At 47.2% G+C, this 25,075-nt stretch overlaps 1 protein-coding gene across 1 annotated transcript; it reads right to left on the reverse strand.

Moving 5' to 3' along the window:
• Nucleotides 1-1,606: 1,606 nt before the first annotated feature.
• On the reverse strand, nucleotides 1,607-24,852 carry CFAP53 (cilia and flagella associated protein 53). The gene is made up of 8 exons (XM_054987299.1): nucleotides 24,772-24,852; nucleotides 22,634-22,863; nucleotides 19,697-19,873; nucleotides 14,516-14,819; nucleotides 11,320-11,538; nucleotides 9,630-9,846; nucleotides 6,791-6,893; nucleotides 1,607-1,962 (listed from the first exon to the last, which is right to left on the reverse strand). Exons 1-8 carry the CDS (start codon nucleotides 24,838-24,840, stop codon nucleotides 1,728-1,730), a joined length of 1,554 nt encoding a protein of 517 aa, XP_054843274.1. The 5' UTR covers nucleotides 24,841-24,852; the 3' UTR covers nucleotides 1,607-1,727.
• Between the last annotated feature and the right edge of the window lie 223 nt (nucleotides 24,853-25,075).

A 25,075-nucleotide genomic window follows, 5' to 3' on the forward strand; every position in this document is an offset into this window, starting at 1 on the left:
TTTTAAAAGGTGGCAATCCTAGTCTGATTACAGCACCATTGACAGCCCCCCTCTCTCAAATATTCTACCCAGGGGTCATTTCGTAGAAAAAGAGCTGGAGGAACTTATTAGCGTAACTCATTAGCATATGCCACACCCCTTGCCAGCACCGGAAGTCTGTCATTAGCATAACTGATTTGCATATGCCACACCCCCTGACATCACCTATCCTGGCTGTTTTGGGCCCAATCCTGGCCATTCAGGGCTGAAATTAGGCCCAAAATGGCAAAAAAGGGCTGAAAATGGCCGAATAGAGGCCCAAAACGGTCAGGATCAGGCCGCTGCTGAGTGAGAGAGTGATCCACCACCCGTCAGAGGCCCAAACTGGGCCGTTTCAGCCCCAGTCCAGACTGAAATAGGCCACAAATGGCTACATCAGGTGGACGGGGCCACTTGACATGTGACCTCTTTGGGCAACTGCTGGAACTGCGTTCCTGCGCGTTCCCCCTCGAAATGAACCCTGATTCTACCTGATCCATGCAAAAGGAACAAGTAGTAAATAGGCTGGTCAACAGACACGTTAGCAGGACTGATGGTGGTGCAGAGTGCCCTCAAGTCAGAGTTGACTTACGGCGACCCCTGGTGGAGTTTTCCTGGCAAGAGACTAACAGAGGTGGTTTGCCATTGCCAGCCTCTGCAGCCCTGGTCTTCACTGGAGGTCTCCCATCCAGTCACTAACCAAGGCCAACCCTGCTTAGCTTCTGAGATCTGGCTCACATGGACTATCCCAGTCAGAGCATGAGCAGGACTGGAGGATGGCTAAAAGCCTCCCATGAAATAGGATGACTCCACCTCCATTGGCAGCAAATGGGGACTGCAGTGTAAAGGTGCGTTCTTCTGCAGTTTCAGCAGTTGTTTTGTGACCATTTGCTCTACTGTGTCTGCAGAGATAAACTACTTTCAGTTCCAGCCAGCTGAATGCGCTAAGCCTCAAATCAAGCTAGACACGGGCAAGTGTTTTCTATTACACATTGTAAAGTTTTGCCTGCAGCTTGTGCTTAAGTTCCTTTGTTCAATAAATATTTGATAGGCAAGTCTCGGAGCGTGCTTTTCTGTGCTGTTCTCGCAACGCGGTATTAAGGAAGCTGAACATTGCACTTCTGTTTCTTTTCAAAGGAGGAGCCAGAGAATTAATTTTGGTTATGAGTTTAGAATAACCATACCTAAGGATACTGTGATTTCCAAAATCATGAAAATAAGGGTGGTTTGCCTTATTGAGAGCCAGTTCGGTGTAGTGGTTAAGAGTGTGGGACTCTAATCTGGAGAACCGGGTTTGATTCTCCACTTCAAGCCAGCTGGGTGACCTTGGGTCAGTCACAGCTTCTAGCTCTCTCAACCCCTCCCACCTCACAGGGTGTTTGTTGTGGGGATAATAATGGCATAGTTTGTAAACCACTCTGAGTGGGTGTTAAGTCATCCTGAAGGGCGGTATATAAATCGAATGTTGTTGTTATTGTTATGACACTGAAGCAGTTGCTGTATAATACTATTTATTTTTAAATAACTTTGTTAACAGCATTTTAAAAAAAAAATATTCTACTTTTCTAGAAAATAAGGGATGGATAAAGTAGGTGACCCTTTTAGGAAATGTCTTTTTTTTTCTTGCTATCAAGTAATGTACTCACAAAACAAGCAGGAGAAGTTTACATTAGATGGTTTTAAAGGTAATGGTATAAAAGAATAACAAATCAGTTCGAAGGCTGAGAACTGCAAGCCAGTTGCCTTCGCAGGGGATGGAGGTTTATCAGCTTCATGTACGGTCTCGAAAGGACATCCGCCATCTTCTGCTGCAAGAGCCTCTCTGCCTCCAGTGCCGCGGCGTATTCGCGGCGCTCCTCTTCCTTTTCAAAATCCCGGGCTTGTTTCACGTGATCTATCTGAGCTTGGAGTTCTTCCCGATATTCCTTCGTTTGCCGCAAGCGCCTGGGAGTAACAACAGGAAAAATGACCCCACATAAACAAGACAACAGATTGAAGTCATGGACTGGAGATCCTCAGAAGCAGAATGAATTATCATTAATTATTAATTATCATTAATTATCATTAATTATCATCATCATCATCATCATCATCATTATTATTATTATTATTTAGTCTGCCTTTCTCACTGAGCTCCAAGGAGGATAACTCTGTGGAAGTGAAAATACAATATAATCAACAGCTGGAGGTGAAATCACAGCAAGAAGATCATCAGCAGAAATCTGCCCACCTTGTACAAGTTTGCAAAACAGCCCGTGTGATTTCCATTTGAGTTGCAGCCCCCACCCCCACAACACTGCTCTGTTCCGGAGGGTTCTCGAACTTTCAGCAGCAGCTTTTGAGGTGGGGTACAGGGGGCTGTAGAGAGATCCATTCCATGAACTCTTCTGCGCATATTTCATAGAAGCTAGTCCAAACCACTGTTTAAAACACTGCCACAAATGCCATTTTGACAGCCTGCACCACAGCCCTGTAAGGCAGGACCATCATTTTTAGCCCATTGCATACATGTCCTTGAGGTTCAGAAAACAGAGGAAGATTTACAGCCCACTCGGGAGTGCACAGCCAGGGTGAGGTCAAACCAAATACTTTCCAGTATGCTGTTTGCATCTGTTCACTTAGACTTTTAATTAAAGGGTTGAATTTTTAATACTATTTTAATCTGCAAACTTATTTCAAAGTGTCGATGGTCTGTTTTTATGGTCTACGTTTTTATGCTAGGCTGGCTATTTTCATGCTGAATTTTAATTAATAAATTTCTGTGTTTTGTTTTTATTTTTTGTAAGTTGCCGTGGGCAGGTTCCTGAAGAGGCAGCATGCATTTTTCCAGAATGGATAAAAAAATAGGCAGAGTTTTGATTAAAATGACAGATGGTTTCATCCCAGTCTCCCAAGAGTGGGGAAAGGAAAGAACTGCTGAACTGGCGCTTCTACAGCAAAAAGACAGGGACCTTTTTTGCCCAGGGTGATTTTTGCCACATTTGGCCCCTACCTCTTTGGGTTTTCTTCCGAATTCTGGAGGATTAACTCCCCTTTCAGATTTCAATGTGCCGTTTCAAGATTTCAATGTGCTCTTCCAAGTTTTCTCCCCGTGCAAAAAAAGAGCAGGCAGCAAACTCAGAAGAGAACCTTTGAAACGCCACATTGAAATCTGAAGGGCGAATTAATTGTCTGGAATTCAGAAGAAAACTCAAAAGGTATACAGCCAAATGGGGCAAAAATCACACATGCAAAGAAGGTCTGGCACTGCAACACAACCAGTGCTTCTCTTTTCCTTTGGCTCATCTTATGCTCTTGGGAGACTTTTCAGACCCCGCTACACGGAGCAGCACGGACATTTCCACTGTGTCCCGCCTTGGGGAGTTGAATGGATACGCTGACCTGGAAGGCTCCAGTTTGCCCTTTGACCCAGCAAGCCAGGCCTCTTCCTTGCAAGCAGGGGGTCCAGTCAATTTCACTCCTAAGTGGCCAGTAATGGCTGAAGAGCGAAAGTGACTAGACCACAGAGGTCTTTGACTTGGAAGAGCAGACAGGCACGCCTTGGAAGATTGAGTGCTGTAAGTTTTTGAGGCTCCTGCCTGAACAGCAAAATATATTTTTAAAAAATATATATACCGGGTTGGATCCCTTGGATCAATTTTGCTAATAGCAGCACTTTCTCCTGGAGCAAAAAGCTTTCCCCTGATGCAGGAAGAGGTCCAGTACAAGATACCTTGACAAAGCAGTCCTAAGTAGAATTACTCCAGTATATGTCCCTTGATTTTAATAGGCTTAGGCTGGAGAGACTCTTCTTAAGATTGCACTGTAAGTATCGTATCTGGGCACCAAAGAACCCCCTCCCATGTTCTCATGGCGGGGGCAGCATTGCCCTGAGTGGAATGGCCCCACTGGATCCAACCCATTTTTCTATAAACGTCCAGCCTTGCCTGCCATTTCAAGCCGCAAAGTTTCCCAGGGGGAATGTTGTTTCAGGGATACCCTATTGTTAAAATGACAGGAGGATTTTTAGGGGGAGGCGCTCATTTTTTCTGGAGGAAAAACACCCCAGAAATTAGAGTCTCAATTAAGCAGACTATGATGAGTTGGACTAGCACTCCCTAACCAGTACAAAAGCACTTTGTTAAATCATAGATCCAGAGGAGTTAGCCGTGTTCGTCTGTAGTTGCAAAATAGTAGAGTCCAGCAGGACAAACCAACTCTTGATCAGATGCATCTGGTGAAGAGAGCTGTGGTTCTCAAAAGCTTATGTTACACTGAAGTAGGTTAATCTTAAAGGTGCTTCTGGACTCTTTACTATTTTGTTAAATCAGACAGCTTTGAGGGGAGGGTGTTGTTTTTGACACCCGAGAAGTCCAGGCAGCTGCAGTGATCAGTTTGACTCTCTGCCTCTCTTGTAATAAGGCAGCAGCCTGGTAGGTCAACGGCAGATGACAGCTTTATTAAGTGGCTGCCCTGAAGGTGACAAGAGCAATTTGGCAGATGAGTAGCATCTCCCAGCAAGGGCAAGAACTCAAATGCACCCTCTGTCCCTTTTTCCTGTAGTGCCAAAGTGTACTGAAAGGGCTCAGAATATAACCAGGCAATTCTCCCCAGCTGCAACGAGACTTCACAAACGCGCTCTGGGAGTAGCACGTTGAAACACAGAGCACCAAGAGAATAGGCTGTGCCCTGGCTGGATGTTTCTTTCTGTATCACATTTATATTGTTCTGCCTCTTCTCATTTATGCGCATTTATTGGTCCCTAGTTGATCTCCCACCTAGGTGGTTACCAGCTCCAGCCCTGCTCAGCTTCAGCATGGGTGCTTCAGACTGTCACGTGACCCTGGGAAGTCCAGGGAAGAGCTTGTGTGGTGTAGTGGTTAGAGCGTTGGACTAGGATACGGGAGGCCCAAGTTCAAATCTCCATTCTGTTATTGCTGGTGACTTTGGACTAGTCACACACTCAGGCTAACCTACTTCACCAAGGTGAGTGTGAGGATAAAACAGAGGAGAACAAAGCAAGATGTTTTGGGTCCCTGTTGGGAAGAAAGGCGGGGTATACATGAGGTGAAATCAAAATAAATTCTCCCACAGCCCTCCCCACATGGGCATTCTAGGTGAAGTATGTTTTGCTGCCTTCTCCACTGGCAATACCTCTTAAGTCTTTCTTTAAAAGTTAGCTTAGAAGGCAACTGTTTGCTACCCCTATCCATAAAATCAATTACAAAGCACAGCAAGGTGTCGATTTGTGTCTCCTCCTTTCTTCTGTGACTTTAAAGATTTCCAGCACTTTTCAAGAATGAAAAGGGATTTTACTGCCATGCCTGTCTTTACTGTATCCGCGTATGGCTAGATCTTAGTCCCATTTTACAGATGGACAGAGCTTGAAAGATAGGGGCACCCAAGGTAGAATTTGAACCCAGAACTTCCGAGCTCACCTATCACTTGCTGTCACTGGGCCACAGTAGCTTGCAGAAGGTTTTATAGTCAGGGGTGGCTCATCAAGGGGCACTGTCTGAAGCCAGTGCTCCCCCCCACAGCTTTCATCTCTCACCTCTGCCCCCCCCCCAGCATAGCTAATGCATCTTCCTTCCTGGTTCCCCAAGTGAATTTAAACCCAGTGCAGCAAACTGCGCATGCCCAATAGCGCTTCCTGAATTTTGGGACGCACTCTTGGGCATGCAGAGCTTGCCCCACTACAGCCCCTTCTGCACCGGGGACATAACTCCTCATTTTCTCTGAAGCCAAGCCAAAAGGCAGGGAATTGGCTTGTACGTGGAGGTTCACACCTCTCATCGGAGCAGCGATGAATCGCGGGCAAAGCTCTGTTCCTGCCTCCTTCCCTCTTGCCCCCCAAGCACCTGTTTCTCCACCACGGGATAAAAAGAGAATCTAAAACTCAATTATTTTTCATACCCAGATATTTAACCCCCTGTGCTATATTCCCACCGCCACTGCCAGAGCAAAAAGAATAAAAAGGGAGCTTCCTCCTGTGGGCTTTCAAACCAGCGATTCATCAATCTTGCCCTGGACTTAAAAAAAAAAAAATTAAGAGGAAAGAGGGGGGTGGGGTGGAGAGGAGGTGAGAGGGGGTGGCTGGCTAGACAAGAGTAACAAATCACGATGCAGTAGGCTGGCAGGGGGCAGGAGAGGGCGAGAAAGAGGCTGGGACGTTAAAATGGAAGAAGGAGCGTGCACGGGGAAACAGCAGAGTGCAAAGCAGGTTTTTGAAAAAAGTTGTGGTAGAAGCGCTCCCGGGAAAGCCGTGGAAAAGCCACACAGTGGCCAGAGTGATTGGGTGCAATCCCAAAAAAAACCCCACTGCGATATGGGAACCGAACTGGAGAAATAGACCTGTGCAGACTCAGCTTATGTTTCAGTTCATTTGCTTCATTTATCCCTGCCTTTCTCCCCAATGGCAACCCAAAGTGGCTCACATCATTTCCCTCTCCTGCCTTTTAACCTCTCAACCACCCTGTGAGGTAGGTCTGGCTGAGTGTGTGTGACTAGCTCTGGGTCACCCAGTGAGCTCCCACAGCAGAGCGGGCATTTGAACCCGGGCCTCCCGGATCCTCACCTGACACTCTGACTGCTACACTACAGTGACTCTGAAGGAAGGGGGTTGTTAGTTACCCACTCTGGTCCCCGTGTTGGGGAAAGGTATCGAAAGAGGAGGTTGGGGGAGCCAGTGGAGGTGTTGCCCCCATTCCACTGCCAATTGCCACCTGAGGCTACCACTGCACCTCTTTACAGAGCCAGCCAACTCTGCTTCTAGCGCATCCCAGTAAGTTACCTTGCGTATCTCTCCTCTTCTAGACGGTTGTATTCTTGAACGGCTGCGTTTAACGATTCCTTGTCTTTACGAAGGGCCTCCTGCTCCTGGGCATTTCTCTGCACTGGGAGAGAGGGGGGAAGAGTGGGATCAGTCGACACTCTGGCTGGTGCCAGGAGGAGATTCAGTTTGCATCAAAGCAGCCCAAGGCACTCCTGCAGCTATTTTAGACCCAAGAGGCCCTTGGTGCGGCGGTTCATTCATTTCGTCTATCTGGGAATACGTTCAGAGGAGGAGGGAGACGATTCTGACTCAGGCTCAGTGATGGCGACACCCTTTCCCAAAGGGGCCATGCCCAAAGGGGGAGAAGGCGCTCACAGAACAGTTTCTACTGCCTTACTGCAGTTGCAAAGAAGCTTATAGCCATTGGAATTAGAATGCAAAGAGGTCACTGGGCACCTCCTGCTTGCTCAGCATAGCAGTTTCCGAGCAGGTTAAAGAGCAATCCCGTGCAATCTGATTGGCTACTATGGAAGGATAATGAGGCAACAGGAGAAAGCCACTGGGTGGGTTCATAGGCCTGCTCAGAGCTACTATGGAAGGATAATGAGGCAACAGGAGAAAGCCACTGGGTGGGTTCATAGGCCTGCTCAGAGCTAAGCTACAAGAGACGAATGACATGAGGAGGAGCACGTGAAGGGAGTCGCAATGTTTGCTGGGAAGCTGAGTTTTAAAGGAAATCGGAAAGCTTTGTCAAGTTCTCCTCTCTACAGAGCCAGGGAGATCCCTGCTCAGAGGGTGCGTTAATCTCCTCTTCGCCTCTTAGAAGGGGAGGCAAAACTGACAGAGCCTTTGTGAGGCCAAGAGGAAATTAACAAACCCCTGGCTCTGTAGAGAGGGGTGTGACGACTGCCCCAGTGGCCTCAGAGTAGGTGGCCCCTTTAACAGCAGGCGGCAGCCTAGCTCATCCCTGGCCTGATTGGGGTTTCCTGGCCTCTGAGGTCTCCCATCATCTGTGCTCCTCCTGAGCTCAATGCAGAATGTCTTATCCAGCGGGTAGGCTGTAGCGTTGTTCAGGATGAGGAGTCCTGGGTAGCCTGACTGGGCTCTGCACAGAGCAGCTCCACTCCCCTCTTACTGGATCTCTGAAACTGGACCTCCATCCCTGCTGCCTTGTCTCCGAGCCCTGCTGTCTGCAGCTCTTTCGGCTCTGCACCTCAGCTTCCTCGCTCCTTCTCGTCTCCCTTTCTCGCTCTCCAACGCCCCACCCCTCCCTGGGCTGCACGTCTTCCTTCTGAAGCTCCCGCCCCGCTGCTCCACCCCGCCCTTCCAGCGTGGCTTCTCGTGCTGACCCATCACAAGAGGAAATTAATAGAGCCTTCCGATCTCTTTTAAAACTCAGCTTCCCAGCTAACATTGTGACTCCCTTCAAGTGCACGTCCTTGTGTAATTCGTCTCTTGTAGCTTGGCTCTCACCCATTCCAAGGATAAGACAAACAGGCCACCGAAGAACACCCTGGCTTCACCACACTTTCTTCTTCCCAGATGGACCATGTTAGCCCTGCCTGGACGTCTACATGCTCCACTGATGGAGGAGCTCGGATGGGAAAGGCCAAGTAAGCCACAGACAAAGCTAGCTTGTGGGCAGACCTAAGGCTCTGAGTTCTGACATCAGTACTTTTGCCAGTAGACCGATGTATTAAGGGTTGGGGTTGCACTTCCACTGGTGGGCAGAAGGAAGGAGTGTATCACGCCCTCCAATACTCTGGCACCTGCTTCCATCCAGATGGAACACGTGGCAATACTACCGTGAGATTTTAGTAAATACCTTATCAGCATTGCCCAAAACTTGAGCAACAGCCAGCCAGTCCATTCAAGATAAATCACTCGCCATCATGGTTATCTGAAAAGTGACCCCTCCATGCAGTCTAATGAATGGGTGAGGACACGTGCATTTATTCTTCTAAAGTCTACACAAGCATGGTGGTGTTGCATAAGAAACCCACAGCTTGAAAACCTCAGCTCTGCAGAGTTTTTTTTAAAGCAAGTGCTCTAGCTTCTGCAGTTTCCTTGGGATTATGAAGCAAGCTTGGAAGTATAAGGGACATCAGCTAAAATCATAGAAACCATACTGCCGCTGCATGTCAGGGGAAGGGCACTGAGTGGACTCTCTAGAGGCCAAACTGTAGGCATTAACCAACCCTACAGAATGCAGCATGCAAATCAAAATGTATCCAATGCACGCACGCTTCACGTGAATGATTTATGCAGCACAGGACTGGGAAGACTTGGCACAAAGTAATAACTGCGCTTATATATCGCTCTTCTAGACAGATTAGCGCCGCACCCAGAGTGGTGAACAAGTTAGTGTTATTTTTATCTCCACAATACAGCTGGGGAGCTGGGGCTGAGAGGAGTGGCTTACCCAAGGCCACCTGCCGAGCTCATGGCAGTAGTGGGATTCGAGCCAGTAGAGTGCTGATTTGCAGCCGAACCACTTAACCACTGTGCTAGATTTTGTCTCCTAAACTCAGACTGCATGCTTCCGTGCATAGGAAGCCCCCCCCCCCTCAATTAACTTGGTTTGCAACCTGGGCCGTTTCCAGACGGCTTACCTGCCTCCGGAACGTTGCACCATCTTGCGGGGAAAACGCGAAATACCGCATTTTCCCCGCAAGATGGCACGATGTTCCGGAGGCAGGTAAGCTGTCTGGAAACGGCCCTGGTGTTGCTATCCAAGGTGCCTTGAGTCCTCAAGAGGAAGGTTGAGTAGAAATATTTCCAACAGCAGCAGCAATGCAGGCTGTCCGAGCGGCATAAAACTGAAGGGGCGCTAGAACAAGGGATGAAGTGTCCTTACGTTTCTCCTGGATCTGAAGCTGTCTTGTATCCAGGACCTCCTTCATTAAGCGCTGTCGGGCCGCCTTTCCTTGCCTCTCGTGTTCAGCCCTTCTGGCCCACATCCTGGCCATCTCCTCCTCCCGCAACTTATCCATTTCTTTTTCCAGGCGCTTCTCCTTCTCCAGCTGCTCGGCCAGGTATGCCCGATATATCTGTTGCTCTTTTAAGCGCTCTTTCTGAAAAATGTAGACCATGCAAAGTTGCTAAAGGAAAATGAAACCACGCAAACTAAAACAACAGTTTATGGCAGAAGCTCAAGCTCATGGAGTATTGCTAGCTTAGCTGTCTTTACCTCTGAAGTTCTGGTTCAGTCTTTCAACTCCCCAAAACGTTCCACACAGAAAGCAGCTGCTCTTCCTAAATTCAAAGGACCATAGCTAAGTGGCAGAGCACCTGTTTTATATATAGAAGGTCAGGAGTCAGTCTCTGGCATCACTAGTCAAAGGTTCTCCGTGCTGGGACCGGAGCATCTGATCTATAGCTGAGATTTTTGGATATAGTATATACTCAGATACAGGGCTTTTTTTCTGGGAAAAGAGGTGGTGGAACTCAGTGGGTTGCCCTCGGAGAAAATGGTCACATGGCTGGTGGCACCGCCCCCTGATCTCCAGACAGAGGGGAGTTTAGATTGCCCTCTGCGCCACTCGGCGGCGTGGAAGGCAATCTAAACTCCCCTCTGTCGGGAGATCAGGGGGCGGGGCCACCAGCCATGTGACCATTTTCAAGAGGTTCCGGAACTCCGTTCACCCGCGTTCCAGCTGAGAAAAAGCCCTGCTCAGATATACTATATCTGAGATTCTCAGATAGTCTGATCTTAATGATTCCCCAAAATATTCAGAAATAACCAGGGCCAGCATTTTAAAGGTCTCAGCAGTTCGTTTTGCTTGCTTTGGAAGGTTTCCTGGGCAAAAAAGGGAGGATGGAGGAGGTGAGTCTCACAGGCAAATGGCAATGCCTGTTAGGAGGAGCTCAACTGTCTATCCAATCACAGCGATGCTCTCAAAGCCCTTTCAGGGTGAGATTTTTTTGGATCGTGTGGTTTTCTGTCTACGCTTTATTTTCTGCTGCCTGCTGCAAGGTTCTATCTGCTGGGATTCTCTGCTTTGGCGTTGGTTCTGATGGGCTTCGTTGCTTCCTTTTGCACTGGGAGACTTTTAGTCAGTGGGTTCTCTTGTGTGTTCAGCTAAGGTTTCTTTGCCCTGGAGAAAGCATTGGATCTTTTCCCCATAGGAAACAATGGAGAGCAGCTGGGGGCACCTTGTGCAGGGGCCCATAGAACTGGACCCCTTTCCCAATCTTCTTGAAACTTGGGGGGATGTCTAATGGACAGGCAGCCCTCATTTTGCTGCAATTTGGGTGTCGTTTGCTTCAAAAACAGCCACTCCAACCAACTCCTGCAAGGTCCCCCCCCTAGGAAATAATGGACCTGACTAATTTTGGAATCCCCCCAAAAAATCTAGATTCAAATACCAAGTCAGTATGGCAGGACCAAATGTAGGGGGATTCTGATATATATGGCCTTCCCGATACTCAGGACTGAAACATACCTTTTTTATATAGTGCACAACCTTACTGTTGACCTACCTAGGAACCAAGCACACCACTGGGCCAAGAATTAGCTCACCGTGCAACGCAATCTCTGGGCTTACTTTCTGTCTCTTTTGCTCGTCTGTGTCGTCTTGGGATTGCCGAAGAGCGTGATCCAGGACCTTCATGTCCAGAGCCAGCTCCTCCTGCCTGGCCTGATGGAGGCGCTTCATCTTCTCTCTCGCAGAAGTCAAGAGCATATCCCCGCACTCCCTCAGCTTCCGCTGCCTGTCGATCTCAGCACGCTCATCCTCCAGTTTAAACAGCTGCCGTTCTTCTTCCTGCGGTGAAAGGAGCCGTCAACTCTCAACTCCTTCCCTATGGCTGCCCTTCCTCTTTCTCTCTAACCTCCAAGAGGGCAACAGGTGCTCTCTGTCTCTCTGAGAGCCAAGCTACAAGTGACACCTGACACAGGTTGGACACTTGTCAGCTTCTCTCAAGTTTTGATGGGAAATGGAGGCGTCCTGGTTTTACAGCTTGGCTCTCCATTACAGCTGCAAGACCAGGACGCCTGCATTTCCCATCAAAACTTGAGGGAAGCTGACAAGTGTCCAACCTGTGTCAGGCGTCACTTGTAGCTTGGCTCTTAGTTAGAATGCCTCTTTCACCTTTCCGGTGGCAGAATGAGTTTCTTTATCAGTTAAGAACAGGGTGGATCCAACCATTCTCTAAGGAGCCTTCCTTCAGCCTATGGAGCCTTCCTCCGAAGTGGCTGTTATTCATTCAGAGGTAGGCTTCATAGATTGGAGGAAGGCTTCACACTCGAGCAAAAATGAAAGCGGGGGGGGGGGTACAAATATTTTAATAAATAAACCTCGATCAGTGGTAGGACCTACCCTAGGATGCTTTCCTTTCTCCAAGCACGATTCGAGTCCAGTAGCACCTTAAAGACCAATTAGGTTTCCAGGGTTTGAGCTTTTTAAGAGTCAGAACTCCCTTCATCAGATAACTTTTTTTTGTAGTGGGTTTTTAATTCTCAGTTCCTTAGGTATAATATCGAGTATTTTGCATTTGGTAAGAAAGGTGATTTCAGTCTGTACCTGTGCAAGTTTTTTTTGTATCCAACAAAGGGAGCTCTGACCCTTGTAGGCTCATACCCTGGAAATATCTAAGTCTTTTACATTTGGTAAGAAAAGTGATATTAGCCTGTACCTATGCAGGTGTTTTTGTATCTGAAAAAGGGAGCTCCGACTCTTGTAAACTCATACCCTGGAAATCTAGTTGGCCTTTGAGGTGCTACTAGAGCTGAATCTTGCTCTTCTACGACAGACCAGCACAGCTGCCCAAGTGAAACCGCCTCAAAGCAACAAGCCTCCTGTGGACTTTATCTTAAGGCAACCTCCCCTTTCCACTAGGCGCACAGGTAGCTCAAGCTAGCTGAAACTAACAACCTCCTCATTGCTCCGCCCCCCCCTAGCAGTCACGGGAGAGCCTGCCCAGCCCTTCATTCTCTGCTGTATCTGGGGTCCTAAACTGTGCCTAGGCTTTGGATGCTCTATGGAGGTCCTGCCACACCACTATCTGCCAGAGAATTAGATCGTGTTTCAGGAGGGCCTAGCCTCGCTGGATCACTTGGAAAGAAGGCTTTTGGCAGAGCTTAACCTGCTAGCAGGATTCGCTCTCAAATGCGCCCAGGTCAGAGGAACGCTGCTGGATTGTGCCAACCCTAACAAGTCTTTTTAAGCACCAACATAGGAGGGTTTTAGATTTTCACCTGAGAGATGTTTTAATTCTACTTAGATACTTATGCTCTGACCTGAATAGCCCAGGTGAGCCTGATCTCGTCAGATCTCAGAAGTTAAGCAGGGTTAGCCTTGGTTAGCAATTGGATGTGAGACCTCCAATGAAGACTGGGGTCGCAGAGGCAGGCAATGGTAAACCACCTCTGTTAGTCTCTTGCCATGAAAACCTCACCAGGGGTCACCATAAGTCAACTATGACTTGAGGGCACTCTCCACAATAGCCAATAGCAGATACTTATACCCCACTGACGATGGAGACTCTGAAGTGATCCTCAAAGACCTCAATTGTGGGGGAGAGGGGGTCACTGAAACAGAGCTCCATCACTGCAGGCAAAGCAAAGCTATATTTCCTGCACTGATAACCACAGCTTCTGCTCAGGGTAGGAAATACAGAAGCTTCCATTTATCTGGAGTGAAGCCCCAAGAGAGCCTGAAGCACTGGTTCCTTCTCCCTGCTGTTCCACCAAACCAGGGCATGTAGAGAAGCAGGAAACATCATAAGGGAAGGCAATTCCCCCAAACAGAGTGGCGAATGGCCCATTTATTGCTCATCTTGCGGCCCAGTGGGGTCAGGAAACCCCTACCACATACATGGGCTTCTCTGTGGTGGCCCGTACCCTATGGAACGGCCTGCCTGAGGTCAGGAGACCCACCCACCCACCCACTCTCCTAGCTTTCCACAATACAAAAAGGCTTTTGTATTGTAGGAATGTGGCCTCAGATGCTTCACTAACAAGGACCACAGACTTCACCACTATGTTGCCTTAGGTACCATCTGTTGTCTTGAGTATGTGCTCCTATGAGCTACTTGTGCTTCATGTCGGCTAACGTCAGCCCTGCAATTGCTTATGCTCTGTTTCAGCATTTCTTCAACTCTGTATTGGATCCTTGCTAATGCTATGCCTTCGTAAACTTGCATTTATTTACCCTATGGCATTGTTTATGGAAATGTCCTTCATACCGACTGTACCTATCTCACACTGTGTAATCCATCCGCCTTGAGTCTAAGTGAGAAAGGCGGACTATAATTGACATAATAAATAAATAAATAAATAAAATACCATCAGAAACCATTAGGACTTGATGCTGAGTCATACAGACCCAGTACAACTTCCTCTGTTTGACAGAGACATTTTGCTCATGCTCGGCTTCGCTCCGATTTCACCCTAGGCCAGGTTGGTTTGCGAACCTTAGATGTGTGGCTGCGTGTGGATTATGTTCGCAGCTCGGCTCAATTGCTTGAGCCACGTGGATCGTTCTGAATGCTCCGCGGGTTGCAATTTGGACTATGCAGGTGAGGGGGGGGGCAGGGGACAATGAGTAGATGGTCTTGCCTTTGGTGGTGGTGGGGGGGTGGGAGGTGAGCCTGAGGACCTTTTAGGCATTTCCTCTTTTTGTTTTGCTCCCCCTCAAGCCTGTGATTCCAGTATGCATAATGTCTGCCCCTGGGAATCTTCCGGGCAGAAAGGCAAAGTCTGCTCTCGTGCAACAGCAGGTGGGAAACCGGCCACGTTACCATATACTTTGCCTCCTCTTCCTTGAGCCGCTTCTCCTCCCGCTTCTGAGCGTCTGCCACCGCCCTCTGGGTGTTCAGCATGTTCAGCATGTTGGAATTCCTCTCCAGCCGTTTCCGTTCCTCCTCCGTGGCTCGCCTCTCCTTGGCCAGCCGGTCCTCCTCCCAGAGGGCCACGAACGCGGCCTCTTCCTGCTCCCTCTGCTTCTTCAGCTCCTCCTTCAAGGCCAGCTGGGCCAAGCGGTCTTCGCACACCTCCAGCAGGTGCTTCTGGCTGCACTGCATTCGGAGCTCCTCACAATTCTCTCTACAGCCACAGGGAAGAAGGCCAGGAATGTATTTTGGGACTTTTAAATGCACACAGCTCCCCAGTTATGATCCTCCTCTAAAGTTTTGCTCTCTATACCCCCTCCTGAAGAGATAAGGTGTAGGGTTGCGTGCGATAATGTCACTTCCCAAAGATCCAGAGGAATCAGCCATGTTAGTCTGTAGTTGCAAAAGAGTCCAGTAGCACCTTTAAGACTAACCATTTATTGTAGCATAAGCTTTTGAGAACCACAGCTCTTGCATGCATCTGAGGAAGAGAGCTGTGGTTCTCGAAAGCTTATGCTACAATAAATGGTTAGTCCTGGAGGTGCTACTGGGCTCTTTACTGTTTTGCAACTGTTTTTGTAACTGCCACTAGGAAGTGGCAGACACGGGGTCTCACAAATAAGTTGTAAATATACTTAGGAGCACCCTGGGCAATTATTAAAGGCATAATTCCGCACCTGCTTTGTGCTTGGATTCCTAGTAATGGGTCCCGTTATTCCCTTTCTGTAAAGCACCTCTTCTAAGAAGTCCTTTTGTCCCATAAAAATCTTTGCCTGCCTTCAGATACTGGTTATTGCTGCATCTCTCCTCCCCCTCCAATATAACTTTTGAGATTTTCATTTAATTTTTTAAAGAGCCATATTGGGTTCCATACCGAGCGACATTCAGCTCTGAAGCCATGAGCTGCAGACCCTTGCAGAAAAGTAAACTTCTTGCAGCTAAAAAGGTCAGGATCTGGCAAGTGTATCCATCGGAAACCTGCTGGGAAGCTTGTTAATAGGCTACCATGAATGCCGCAGAGTAAAGGGATCGATGTCCCCATGCAAAACACGGCTCTAAGCACCTAGAAATCTTTTCAAAGCCGGGCTGCCTTAGAGGGCATTTTTAATTCCACATTTCATATTTTACTTTGACAAACCAACGACGGGAACTCATTTAAGTGTTGGGACTTTCTGCTTGAGTGAGAAAGCGATGAGGGCTGGGGGAAAGCTTACTGACACTTTGAAGAATAAACACAGTTGTTTTGAGGAATAATGGTAAAAATTAATTGACTGCTGGCTCACACACCGGAGTCAGTGGGAGTGATTGGTTCTGCTAGAAAGATGCCTCAACCTTGAATGGCATCATATTAGTAGGGGAATAAGAGAAAGGGCTGGTAAAGGGCCAGTCCTGTCTCTTACAAGGAGTCTGCCATAACTGTACATATCTACCAATTCCACAGCCCCGCAACACTTTACATTCTTGCAAACTACCCAGGGCATCACACAACACGACTTTCTAAAGCGTTCTGCAGCCCCGTAAGAGCAACTGACCTACATAAAACTAACATTTACTTTATATTTCGGGGTAAAACCTGCCAAACAGAGCTCCTGCTTCTCTGTGGGAAATGCTATTAAACATCTGCCATCAATCCAAGCTTCATTTGAACATGCAGCTGGTTTAATTGACTCTGCAAATAAAACCCAGAGTTCCACTGCTGATCAGTGGGATATGCTAAAAAAGCACAGGAAAGCAACATCAAAGAGACACCGTTATTGGCATGAAAAATGGGGACGGGGGGGGGGGAAATAACTGACGCCTGCTGTAAACTAAGAGTGTGATCTGTTCGAAGTTCTACTGCAGAATCATAGAATCACAGGGTTGGAAGAGATCTCTAGGGTCATCTAGTCCAACCTCCTGCAAAATGCAGGAAATTCACAAATACTTCCCTCCCCCCCCACACCCAGTGACCCTTACCCCATGTGCAGAAGATGGCAAAACACGGTCACAATCCCTAGCCAAAATGGCCTGGGGAAAATAGCTCCCGGACACCACAGTGGTGATGGGCATTACTCTGGGCATGTAAGAAGGGGCCACGAGAACTAAGCACTGATGTAAAACCCTTCCTGCCCCCCTCTCATGCTCTGCCCAGGTTCACAGAATCAGCATTGCTGTCAGATGGCCATCCAGCCTCTGCTTAAAAACCTCCGAAGAAGGAGAGCCCACCACCTCCCGAGGTAGCCTGTTCCTCTGAGGAACCGCTCCGTCAGGAAGTTCTTCCTAAAGTTTAGCCGAAAACTCTTTTGATTTAATTTCAGCCCGTTGCTTCTGGTCCGACTTTCTGGGGCAGCGGAAAACAACTCCGCACCATCCTCTATGTGGCAGCCCTTCAAGTACTTCAAGTACATATCACTCCTCGGTCGCCTCCTCTCCAGGCTAAACATACCGAGCTCCTCGGTCTTGGTCTCCAGACCCCTCAACATCTTCATTGCCCTCCTCTGGAAGGCCTCTTTGAATGACGGAGAGCGCCCCAGAGCCCAACTCAGCATCCTCTCTCCTCTGATGTGGCCACTGGAGATCCAGCTGGTAATTAAAGAGCCAGGGTTGGCCCTAGGGTCTCTGATCTCTAAACTCTAACCATGGTATGATCCCATGGCGCTGCCTCCCTTCCGGTGGACCTTAGTGAATAGGGGAGGGGTCCAGCACCTGCTTGGCGTGCAGGAGGTCCCGGGTGCCAATTTCCAGTGGGAAGGGTCAGGTAGGAGGTGATGTGAAAGACCCTGGAGAGCCGCTGGAAGTCTGAGTGGACAATAATGACCTTGATGGACAAATGGTTTGAGTCGGTATAAGGCAGCTCCGCGAGATCACAACACTGCACTGGCTCTCATATCGAGTGTTATTAAACACTGTTTTCCTGGTGAAATAAGCAGTTTTCTAGTCTCAAAGTGTCAGGTGTTATTTCCGTTTCCATAATATAAAGGGTTCAAAATCCCCTTAAGAGAAAGCTGATTACAGCTGAGCTATCCGGCACCCCAGTTGTCAAACGATATGAATCATGCAAATCTCTAAAAAGCAAAGAAGGAGTTAAATCGAAACTCCGCATTTGCTTGACTCTATCCAAATAATTCCTCCAAAGCAGCTTTTGCAGCAACCAATAAACATCTGCTCCCCCAGATGGCTCTTCAACCACTTTGCCCTCTTACGTTTCTCTAGCATAGGCAAGTCTGCAGCTTTAATGTTGTTTCCAAAGGTCACAAGCCAAACTACACCTTAAGTGGGAAATCTGTGATCAGATCGCCTGATGTTTTCTTTAATAATTTGTATAGTAACATTTGATTTATATACCACCCTTCAGGATAACTTAATGCCCATTCAGAACAGTTTCCAAAGTGTGTTATTATTATCCTCACGACAATCACCCTGTGAGGTGGGAGGGGCTGAGAGAGCTCTGAGAGAGCTGTGATTGACTCAAGGTCACCCAGCCGGCTTCAAGCGGAGGAGTGGGGAATCAAAGCCAGCTCTCCGGATTAGAGTCCTGCCGCTCTTAACCACCACACCAGACTGGCTCTGCATTGGGAGAGTTCAACTTGGATCAGAGCTGCAGGGATGGGGGAGGTCACACTTCCCCCATCCCACCGGTTCTTCAATACGTATTGAACCTCAGAAGTGCTGTTAGACATAGTGTAGGGTGGGGCTAACAGGGCTAACAGCAACACTGGGGGTGGAACTATCTGTACTGGGGAAGTGGAACAGAAGATAAGGATTAAACTCCCCCTTCTCTCCCAAGTTCAAAATGGCAAGAACACGGAGAGCAGCATGAACTTCTCGTTCGTTTTGGTTGCTATTTTCTGATCCCCCCCACCAAATATCCTTTCTGAGATACAGCCTCCAGAGCTGTGCGCACGCTTCCAAATGCAAAGGCCCCGTAGGTTAAAAAACAAGTCAGATCAACTAAGATACTGTCAATGGCTGGACAACCCTGGAGAGATCCTGACCAGAGTGTGTACAGTGCCGTCTCCCAAACTATTTACGAGGCCTTTACGGCACCCAAAAGCCGCCCTCTGAGGAAGATGCCTCTTCTTGTGGGGCATCTTCAGCTTGTCGTGAGCAGTCCTTCTAGCCTCTGCCGCTCTAATAATCACTTATGATAGGAAATCGTAAGCCACTCAATCTAATGTGCTCAGCGCTGCACTAAGCAAGCTTCCTAGCCATGCAGAACGTTGCCAGCTCCAGCCTGGAAAACTGGAATCCATGTACCATGCAAATAAAATGCCAGGGGATTAGGCGCCATTGCCTCCTGCCCCCCACGCCTTGGATTGTCGCTCTTTTGCGAAGAAAAATTTCCTCCTTGACACCCTTTGGACATTCCTTCCCCTTTATCCCTTTGATAAGCAAACCCACGATAATCCTGTTTGGCAATTAAGAGCCATCAATCTCTGGAAAAGTTTTATTCCTTCCTGGGAATACTTAATTGAAATTTTAAAGTCTACTGCCCATGCCTGGAGACGCTTAACGTAAACTACAGTTTTATTGTCAGGCACCGGAATAATCAATTGCTCTCTTTTGTCACCTGCCGGAATGCCGATCAAAGTCATTGTCCATCCCAGGGGCCAAACGTTAGTCATTTGTACGAGAACTGCTCTGCCCCAGGGCCCATTATGCCCAGTAAATATTTGGGCTTTGCCCCAGCCAGTGTGTGCACACTCACTTGGATCCACGTGTCGCACCCTCAGATCCTAGTCTGAGCCTTTCTCCAAGAAATGCTGGCCATTAGCTCCTTTTCTGCAGACCTTTCAACTCCTCTGATAGGTAAATATTCTCCGAAACCTATGCTATCCTCCATTTTTCCAGCTATATTCCTAGGACTCTTGTATGCTTGCCAAAATATATGTGTTTGCATTGATCATATCTGTATGACATGTTTCCTTTTCAATAAAAACTACCTTTGTTTTTGGAAAACACCTGTCTTGGTGACATCCTTGGGGGGAGGACCCCGTAAAAATTGGTAAGAGTATCTCGCTAGTTACCGCCTCTCGCTAAGCCTTCTCCTTGCCTGCTAATTCCCCCAAACTCACAAGGAGATTCATCCCAGTAACATTGTGACCAATTTACCTGAACTGCTGCTCCTGTTTTTCAGCCACTATCTTCCGCCTCTCTTCTTCCCGATTCTCTCTCAGTAATTTTGCCTTCACTCGCATTTTCTTTTTTCTGTCCTCAGTGCTTTCTTCTTCGATCAATTCCATTTCAGCAATGTAACCCCTTTCCTCCTTTTCCAGGAGATCTCGAAGCCTGGAAAACGTTAGTTGAAAACACGACCACGTTTTATACTTCTGGTATCGAAACGACACGGTTTTTACACTTCTCCTGTATTCTGAACAAAAAGCATAACTGGCCCTAAAAAGGTCCCAACTGGGTCCAAATCTGGACTCAGTGTAAGCCGTTGGATGAATCATTTCAGACCAGCCTTATTTTTGCCATCTTCTGGACATAGAGCAGGAATCACTGTGTGTGTGTGGTGGGGGAGAGGTAGTTGTGAATTTCTTGCATTATGCAGGGGGTTGGACTAGATGACCCTGGAGGTCCCTTCCAACCCTATGATTCTATTTTAACTATGGATTATTTGTGTAAGCAGGATCCAGTTCACAGATAATAATCCCAGTGCTGGATTCCTTCAACAAATGCCTCTGCTCTTCCCATTGTCTCCCCAAGACTTGGCTGGCATCCTGGCCTTCACTGCAGCAACGGTGGCACTGTGGATCAAGCAAGGATATCCACATTTATACGTCACACAGAACTGTGGTTAAGACTCATCATGACTAACACAAACAGGAATTTAGTGGCACCTTAAAGACAGAATAAGCTTTTGTGAACTAGAGATTACGCCAGAGATGCCACCGTGATGCCCATGGGCACTATGGTGCCCGCTGGTGGGGCCAGATGGGGACTTGCCCAGCAAGGCTTCTGCTTGGCCACTGGCGATGTGATTGGCTGGGCAGTTAAAAATAATGTTGTTTCAGGGGCAGGTTCCCCCTATCCCCCCATTTTGGTTTTAATCTCTCTCACTCCTCTTTCCCAGTATATTTTTAAAATTTCCCTTCTTCTCTCTTGTACTTGGGTTTCCTCTGTGTCATTTTGTGGTTGGCTCTGCCTCCTGTGGTAGCCGTTTTGTGGTTGTACCCACCACCCCATGTCAGAATTCCAAACGTGCCCGCAAGGTCAAAAAGACCGAGGACCCCTTGAATGTCTCATCAAATGCATGGAGTGTTACCCATCACACACATCGACAAAAAGGGGTCTAGTCCCTAAAAGCTTCTAATGGGGGGTGGGGAAATCGTGTTAGTCTTTAAGATACCACAAGAGTCCTATTTGTTGTTGCTAACAGGAATCAAGAATTATACCTAACACGCAGGGTGGATCTGATTTAAATCGAATCAATTTAAATTATGATTTAAAGCACTCTCACACTTAGCTTCCTGTACAGATCTATTCTTCTCCCAACAATCTTCTAATTTTTGAAACTTAGCACTTAAGAGGGAAGGGGTTGGTTCTGTGTATGAAGATTTGCAAAGGAACAATGGGATTAAGGTCTTTTTCTCAACTGTGTATGTTTATTTTATAACTTTTTTGCAGTGAGGAAGAGACGTAGTCTCTGCAGACACAAATTAACAGTTTTGAGAACTGTAAAACCAAGCATCTGTGATAGTATCTTCTAGATAGAAAAACTGCCCAATAATCTTACCGAAAGCTCTGGAAGAGCATGACATTGTGAATGGATTAATGGAATTCGTTCACCAAGAAAATTAAACATTGCATGAATATACAGCCTCATGCTACATAATTAAAAACTAATCCTTATTTCATGTTGATAACCTTTGGACTATAATGTATCTTAAACAGAAAACTAGATAGATTTTTCCTCAAAAAACGTTTTATTAAAAAAAATCCTATTTAAATTTGTAAACATCCGATTTTTTTAAAAAAATCATTGATTTTTATCCACCCTGCAAACACAGTTACTAAACCAACTTGCAACCATGGTTTCAGATCCTGTCTTGGCATACCCTAACCAACCACATTCAGAGGAGAGGCCTGCATTCAGATGACATCACTAACCACAGTGAATTTCATTAAACCACGCTTTCATGAGTCTCTGTTAAGAAGCTGAACACAGTAAGGGCCTTAACTGGGGGCTTAATTAGCTCAAGGTCAGAAATGGGCAACTTTTGGTGCTTCTATTCTTCAGATCTTGCTTTGGGGGCCAGAAGTGCATTTTCCTCTCCCTTCAGAGAAATCCCTCCTCTAAACTCACCTTTTCTGGTCAGCCTTCAGAACCGTCCCTCGCTCCCGGTCCCTACCAGAAACAGTCCAAGTATTTCTAGAGGTTCATTGCCTGAAGAGGTCAGGAAAGTTTCCACTCTCCTGGTTTTCCGCAAACGTTGCAAAACCGAATTATTCAGGAGGGCTTTCTTACGCCAGTGACAGAGCTGTGCTTTAAGGAAATGGTTCAGAAAGATGGATTTTGGTACAGGGATAGGGACTGTAGACTGTACTACTGCGTACTGACTGTTGCTGTGTGTATGCTCCTATTGGATAGTTCCAGCTGTTTAATATGTCATATCAATCTGCTTATGTTTTGTTTCAGCATTGTTTTTAGTTCTGCATCTGATTTATGCTTGCTTTCACATTTCTGCTATCCTTACCCTATTGTACCGTTTATTGAATGTCTCAGTTAAATGTTTGAATTGACTTATACTATGTAATCTGCTTTGATTCTCAGTGAGAAAAGTGGGCTATATCTATGGTAAATATAAATAAATTAATAAAATATTTATCCCTTGCTATCCATGACTCTCGGTCTCCCCTCTCCCCGTTTTGTTCTCCCAACCTTTCAAAATGTAGATTATAAGCTTCTACGAGCAGGGACTTTTCTTTCTTCTTGGTTACGTCTCACTGTAAAATGCCATGTACACTGATAGCATGACGCTAATTACTATTATTGTTAATAAAACTCAGCAACCAACATCCACTCGTTCGGCCACTTTGGGCTACCTCTCTCTCCTTTCTTCAGCCTCCGCCAGGAACCCTTGCATTTCAGCGTTCACCTTCTTCTGCACCAGCCGGTGAAGCTGTTTGCGTTCATTCAGTTCATCTCTTTCGTTGATCTGGCGGCCCAGGAGGTGGCCCTTCACATAAACTGAGGCTTCATGGCGGACCTTATCTTGTGCCCTCCAGGCCTGGATCTTGTGGCCGGGGCCAACTGCTTGTGGGAATTTGGCCCTCTGTAAAAGAAAGCATGCCTTTGAGTAAAAGGGACAGCAAGTTAGCGCTGTTTTGTGTCAAGAGTCACTTTGAAGAAAAGTATGATCATTACCACAGAAAAAACAGAACACAGGAACTTAAAGCTTTTGATCAGCAAACCCTTTGTTAGATATTTTTACAAGTAGTGATGTGAGTGTGCTGTGATTTTGTAGAACAATAGAAAGGATGCAGAATAGCTGCAGTTTAGCTGGTTCGGAATTCCAGTTTCATTTTGATTAATAAAGAACTTACAAGCCCACAGCCAATGCCCGGCCTGAAAAGGGTTCATGGGTAAAATGGAAGTAACTATCCTCAATCTCCATGGAGAAAAGGCAGGATAAAAATTTAATACAGATACATGTCCAGTCAGATTATAGAATTTCAGAGCCTAGAAAGGCTCCTTGCCCACGTGGAAACAATGAACCTTATGCAAAAACAGATCATGCAAAAGTTCTTATTCTGAATAATTCAAGGAGGTTGCAGAATTCACATTTGTGGGTGCAGGAGCTGAATTATCCTGACGTAGATTTTTTTTTCCAGAACAGCATATACATGCCCTCATCCACGCATATTCATTTTCAAATGTCTATCCTGTCTCTTAACAAAAACAATCCCCAAGCTGGACCTCAAGTGAGGATGCCACACCAAAGTCGTGGCTGGCACAGACATGACAACTATAAGGAGCCACCCACATGCACCAATGGTGGCATTTGTGATACAAACAGAGTGCATCCAGGCTGCAAGATCAGTACAATGCCATGCGCCCAAAAACAAACAGGTCTCTCTCTACCCACCCTGCACCTTTTTATCCCACTCCAAGTTGCTCAGGGTGGTACATGTGGCTCTCCATCCCCATGTTATGCCCATAACAACCCTGTAAGGTAGGTGAGGCTAACAGAAAGTAGAGAGCCTGAGATCACTCAGTAAGCCTTATGGCTGAGTAGGGATTGGAACCCAAGTCTCCTGGATTGCAATGGAGTGCTCTAACCCCTATTCAGCATTGTCTCTCCTTTCTGATAAAAAGCACCATTTCCTAACAGTTATTAACCCAGGGGAAGCAAGGGTGCAATCTCCATTTCCAGAAGCCAGGCTCCATATAGCTCTGAGGGGAATCGAGGGGGGAGGCTGTCCCCTTTAAAAGCTGTGTGGCCTTCCTGTAAGCTGGTCACTGTTGGGAATAGCATGCTGAACTAGGCAAACACCCAAGATCCTCTGGAGGGCTCTTAAGTTCATTAATACCTCTTGAAGACGAGTTGCTTTCCAGATAGGGTTGCCAACCTCCAGGCAGGGCCTGGAGATGTCCCACAGTTGCAACTGATCTCCAGGCCACAGGGCTCAGTTCCCCAGGAGGGAATGCCTGCTTTGGAGGGTGGACTCTGGGGCATTATAAGCTCACTGGGTGACCTGGGGCCAATCACACTCTCTCAGTCGGACCTACTACCTCACAGGGTTGTTGTGAGGATAAAATGGAGAAGAAAACTATGCAAGCCGCTTTTTGCCCCTGTTGGGGAGAAAGGCGAGATATAAGAAAAGTAAATAGAAATAAATAACAATTGTAAATAATAATAATTATTATTATTATAATAAAACAAAATAATTATAAAATGAATAATAATTATAAAATAAAATAAATAATTATACCCCACTGAGGTCCCTCCTCTCCCCAAGCCTCGCCCTCAGGCAAGATACAAGAAAAGTAAATACGAATAAATAACAATTATAAACTAAATAATAATAATTTCATTATAAAATAAAATAAATATAAAATAAATAATAATTATACCCCACTGAGGTCCCTCCTCTCCCCCCTCCCCGCAGGGATGTCCCGACCTGGAGTTGGCAACCCTATTTCCAGGCAATGGCCCGATGCCCTGCAAAGGCTGACTCACGATGGCGATGGACTGCGGCTTCGGGCCGGTCACCTCCCGCCTCAGGCGGCGGCTCCATTCGCTCTGCATCTTCTCGCCTTCCTCCCTGGAGCAGCAGCAGCCGCCGCGGCCTCCTCTCCTTTCGGGACGCGCGGCCCGTCGCCGTGGCAACCGGGTGGTCTGCGGGATGACGTCACCACGCAGGCAAAGGGGCGGAGCGTCCCTCGAAGTTCCCACGCTCCGGCTGCGCATGCGTTTTCGCTGGAATAGGACAGCGCGGAAAGGGAATGAATGAATGGGTTGAAGGTGTTTCAGCGCCAGAGGG

This window comes from Eublepharis macularius, chromosome 8 (genome assembly GCF_028583425.1).
Source record: "Eublepharis macularius isolate TG4126 chromosome 8, MPM_Emac_v1.0, whole genome shotgun sequence".
Lineage (NCBI taxonomy): Eukaryota > Metazoa > Chordata > Lepidosauria > Squamata > Eublepharidae > Eublepharis > Eublepharis macularius.

Bases quoted from the DNA above. Each gene is read 5' to 3' on its own strand.
- CFAP53 (XM_054987299.1), bottom strand. From the start codon at position 24,840: ATGCAGAGCGAATGGAGCCGCCGCCTGAGGCGGGAGGTGACCGGCCCG. The intron at 14,820-19,696 runs GTAAATTGGTCA...CTGTGGCTGTAG, and splicing joins AAACAGGAGCAGCAGTTCAG to AGAGAATTGTGAGGAGCTCC. The intron at 6,894-9,629 runs GTAAGGACACTT...CCTCTCTCCCAG, and splicing joins GCTTCAGATCCAGGAGAAAC to TGCAGAGAAATGCCCAGGAG.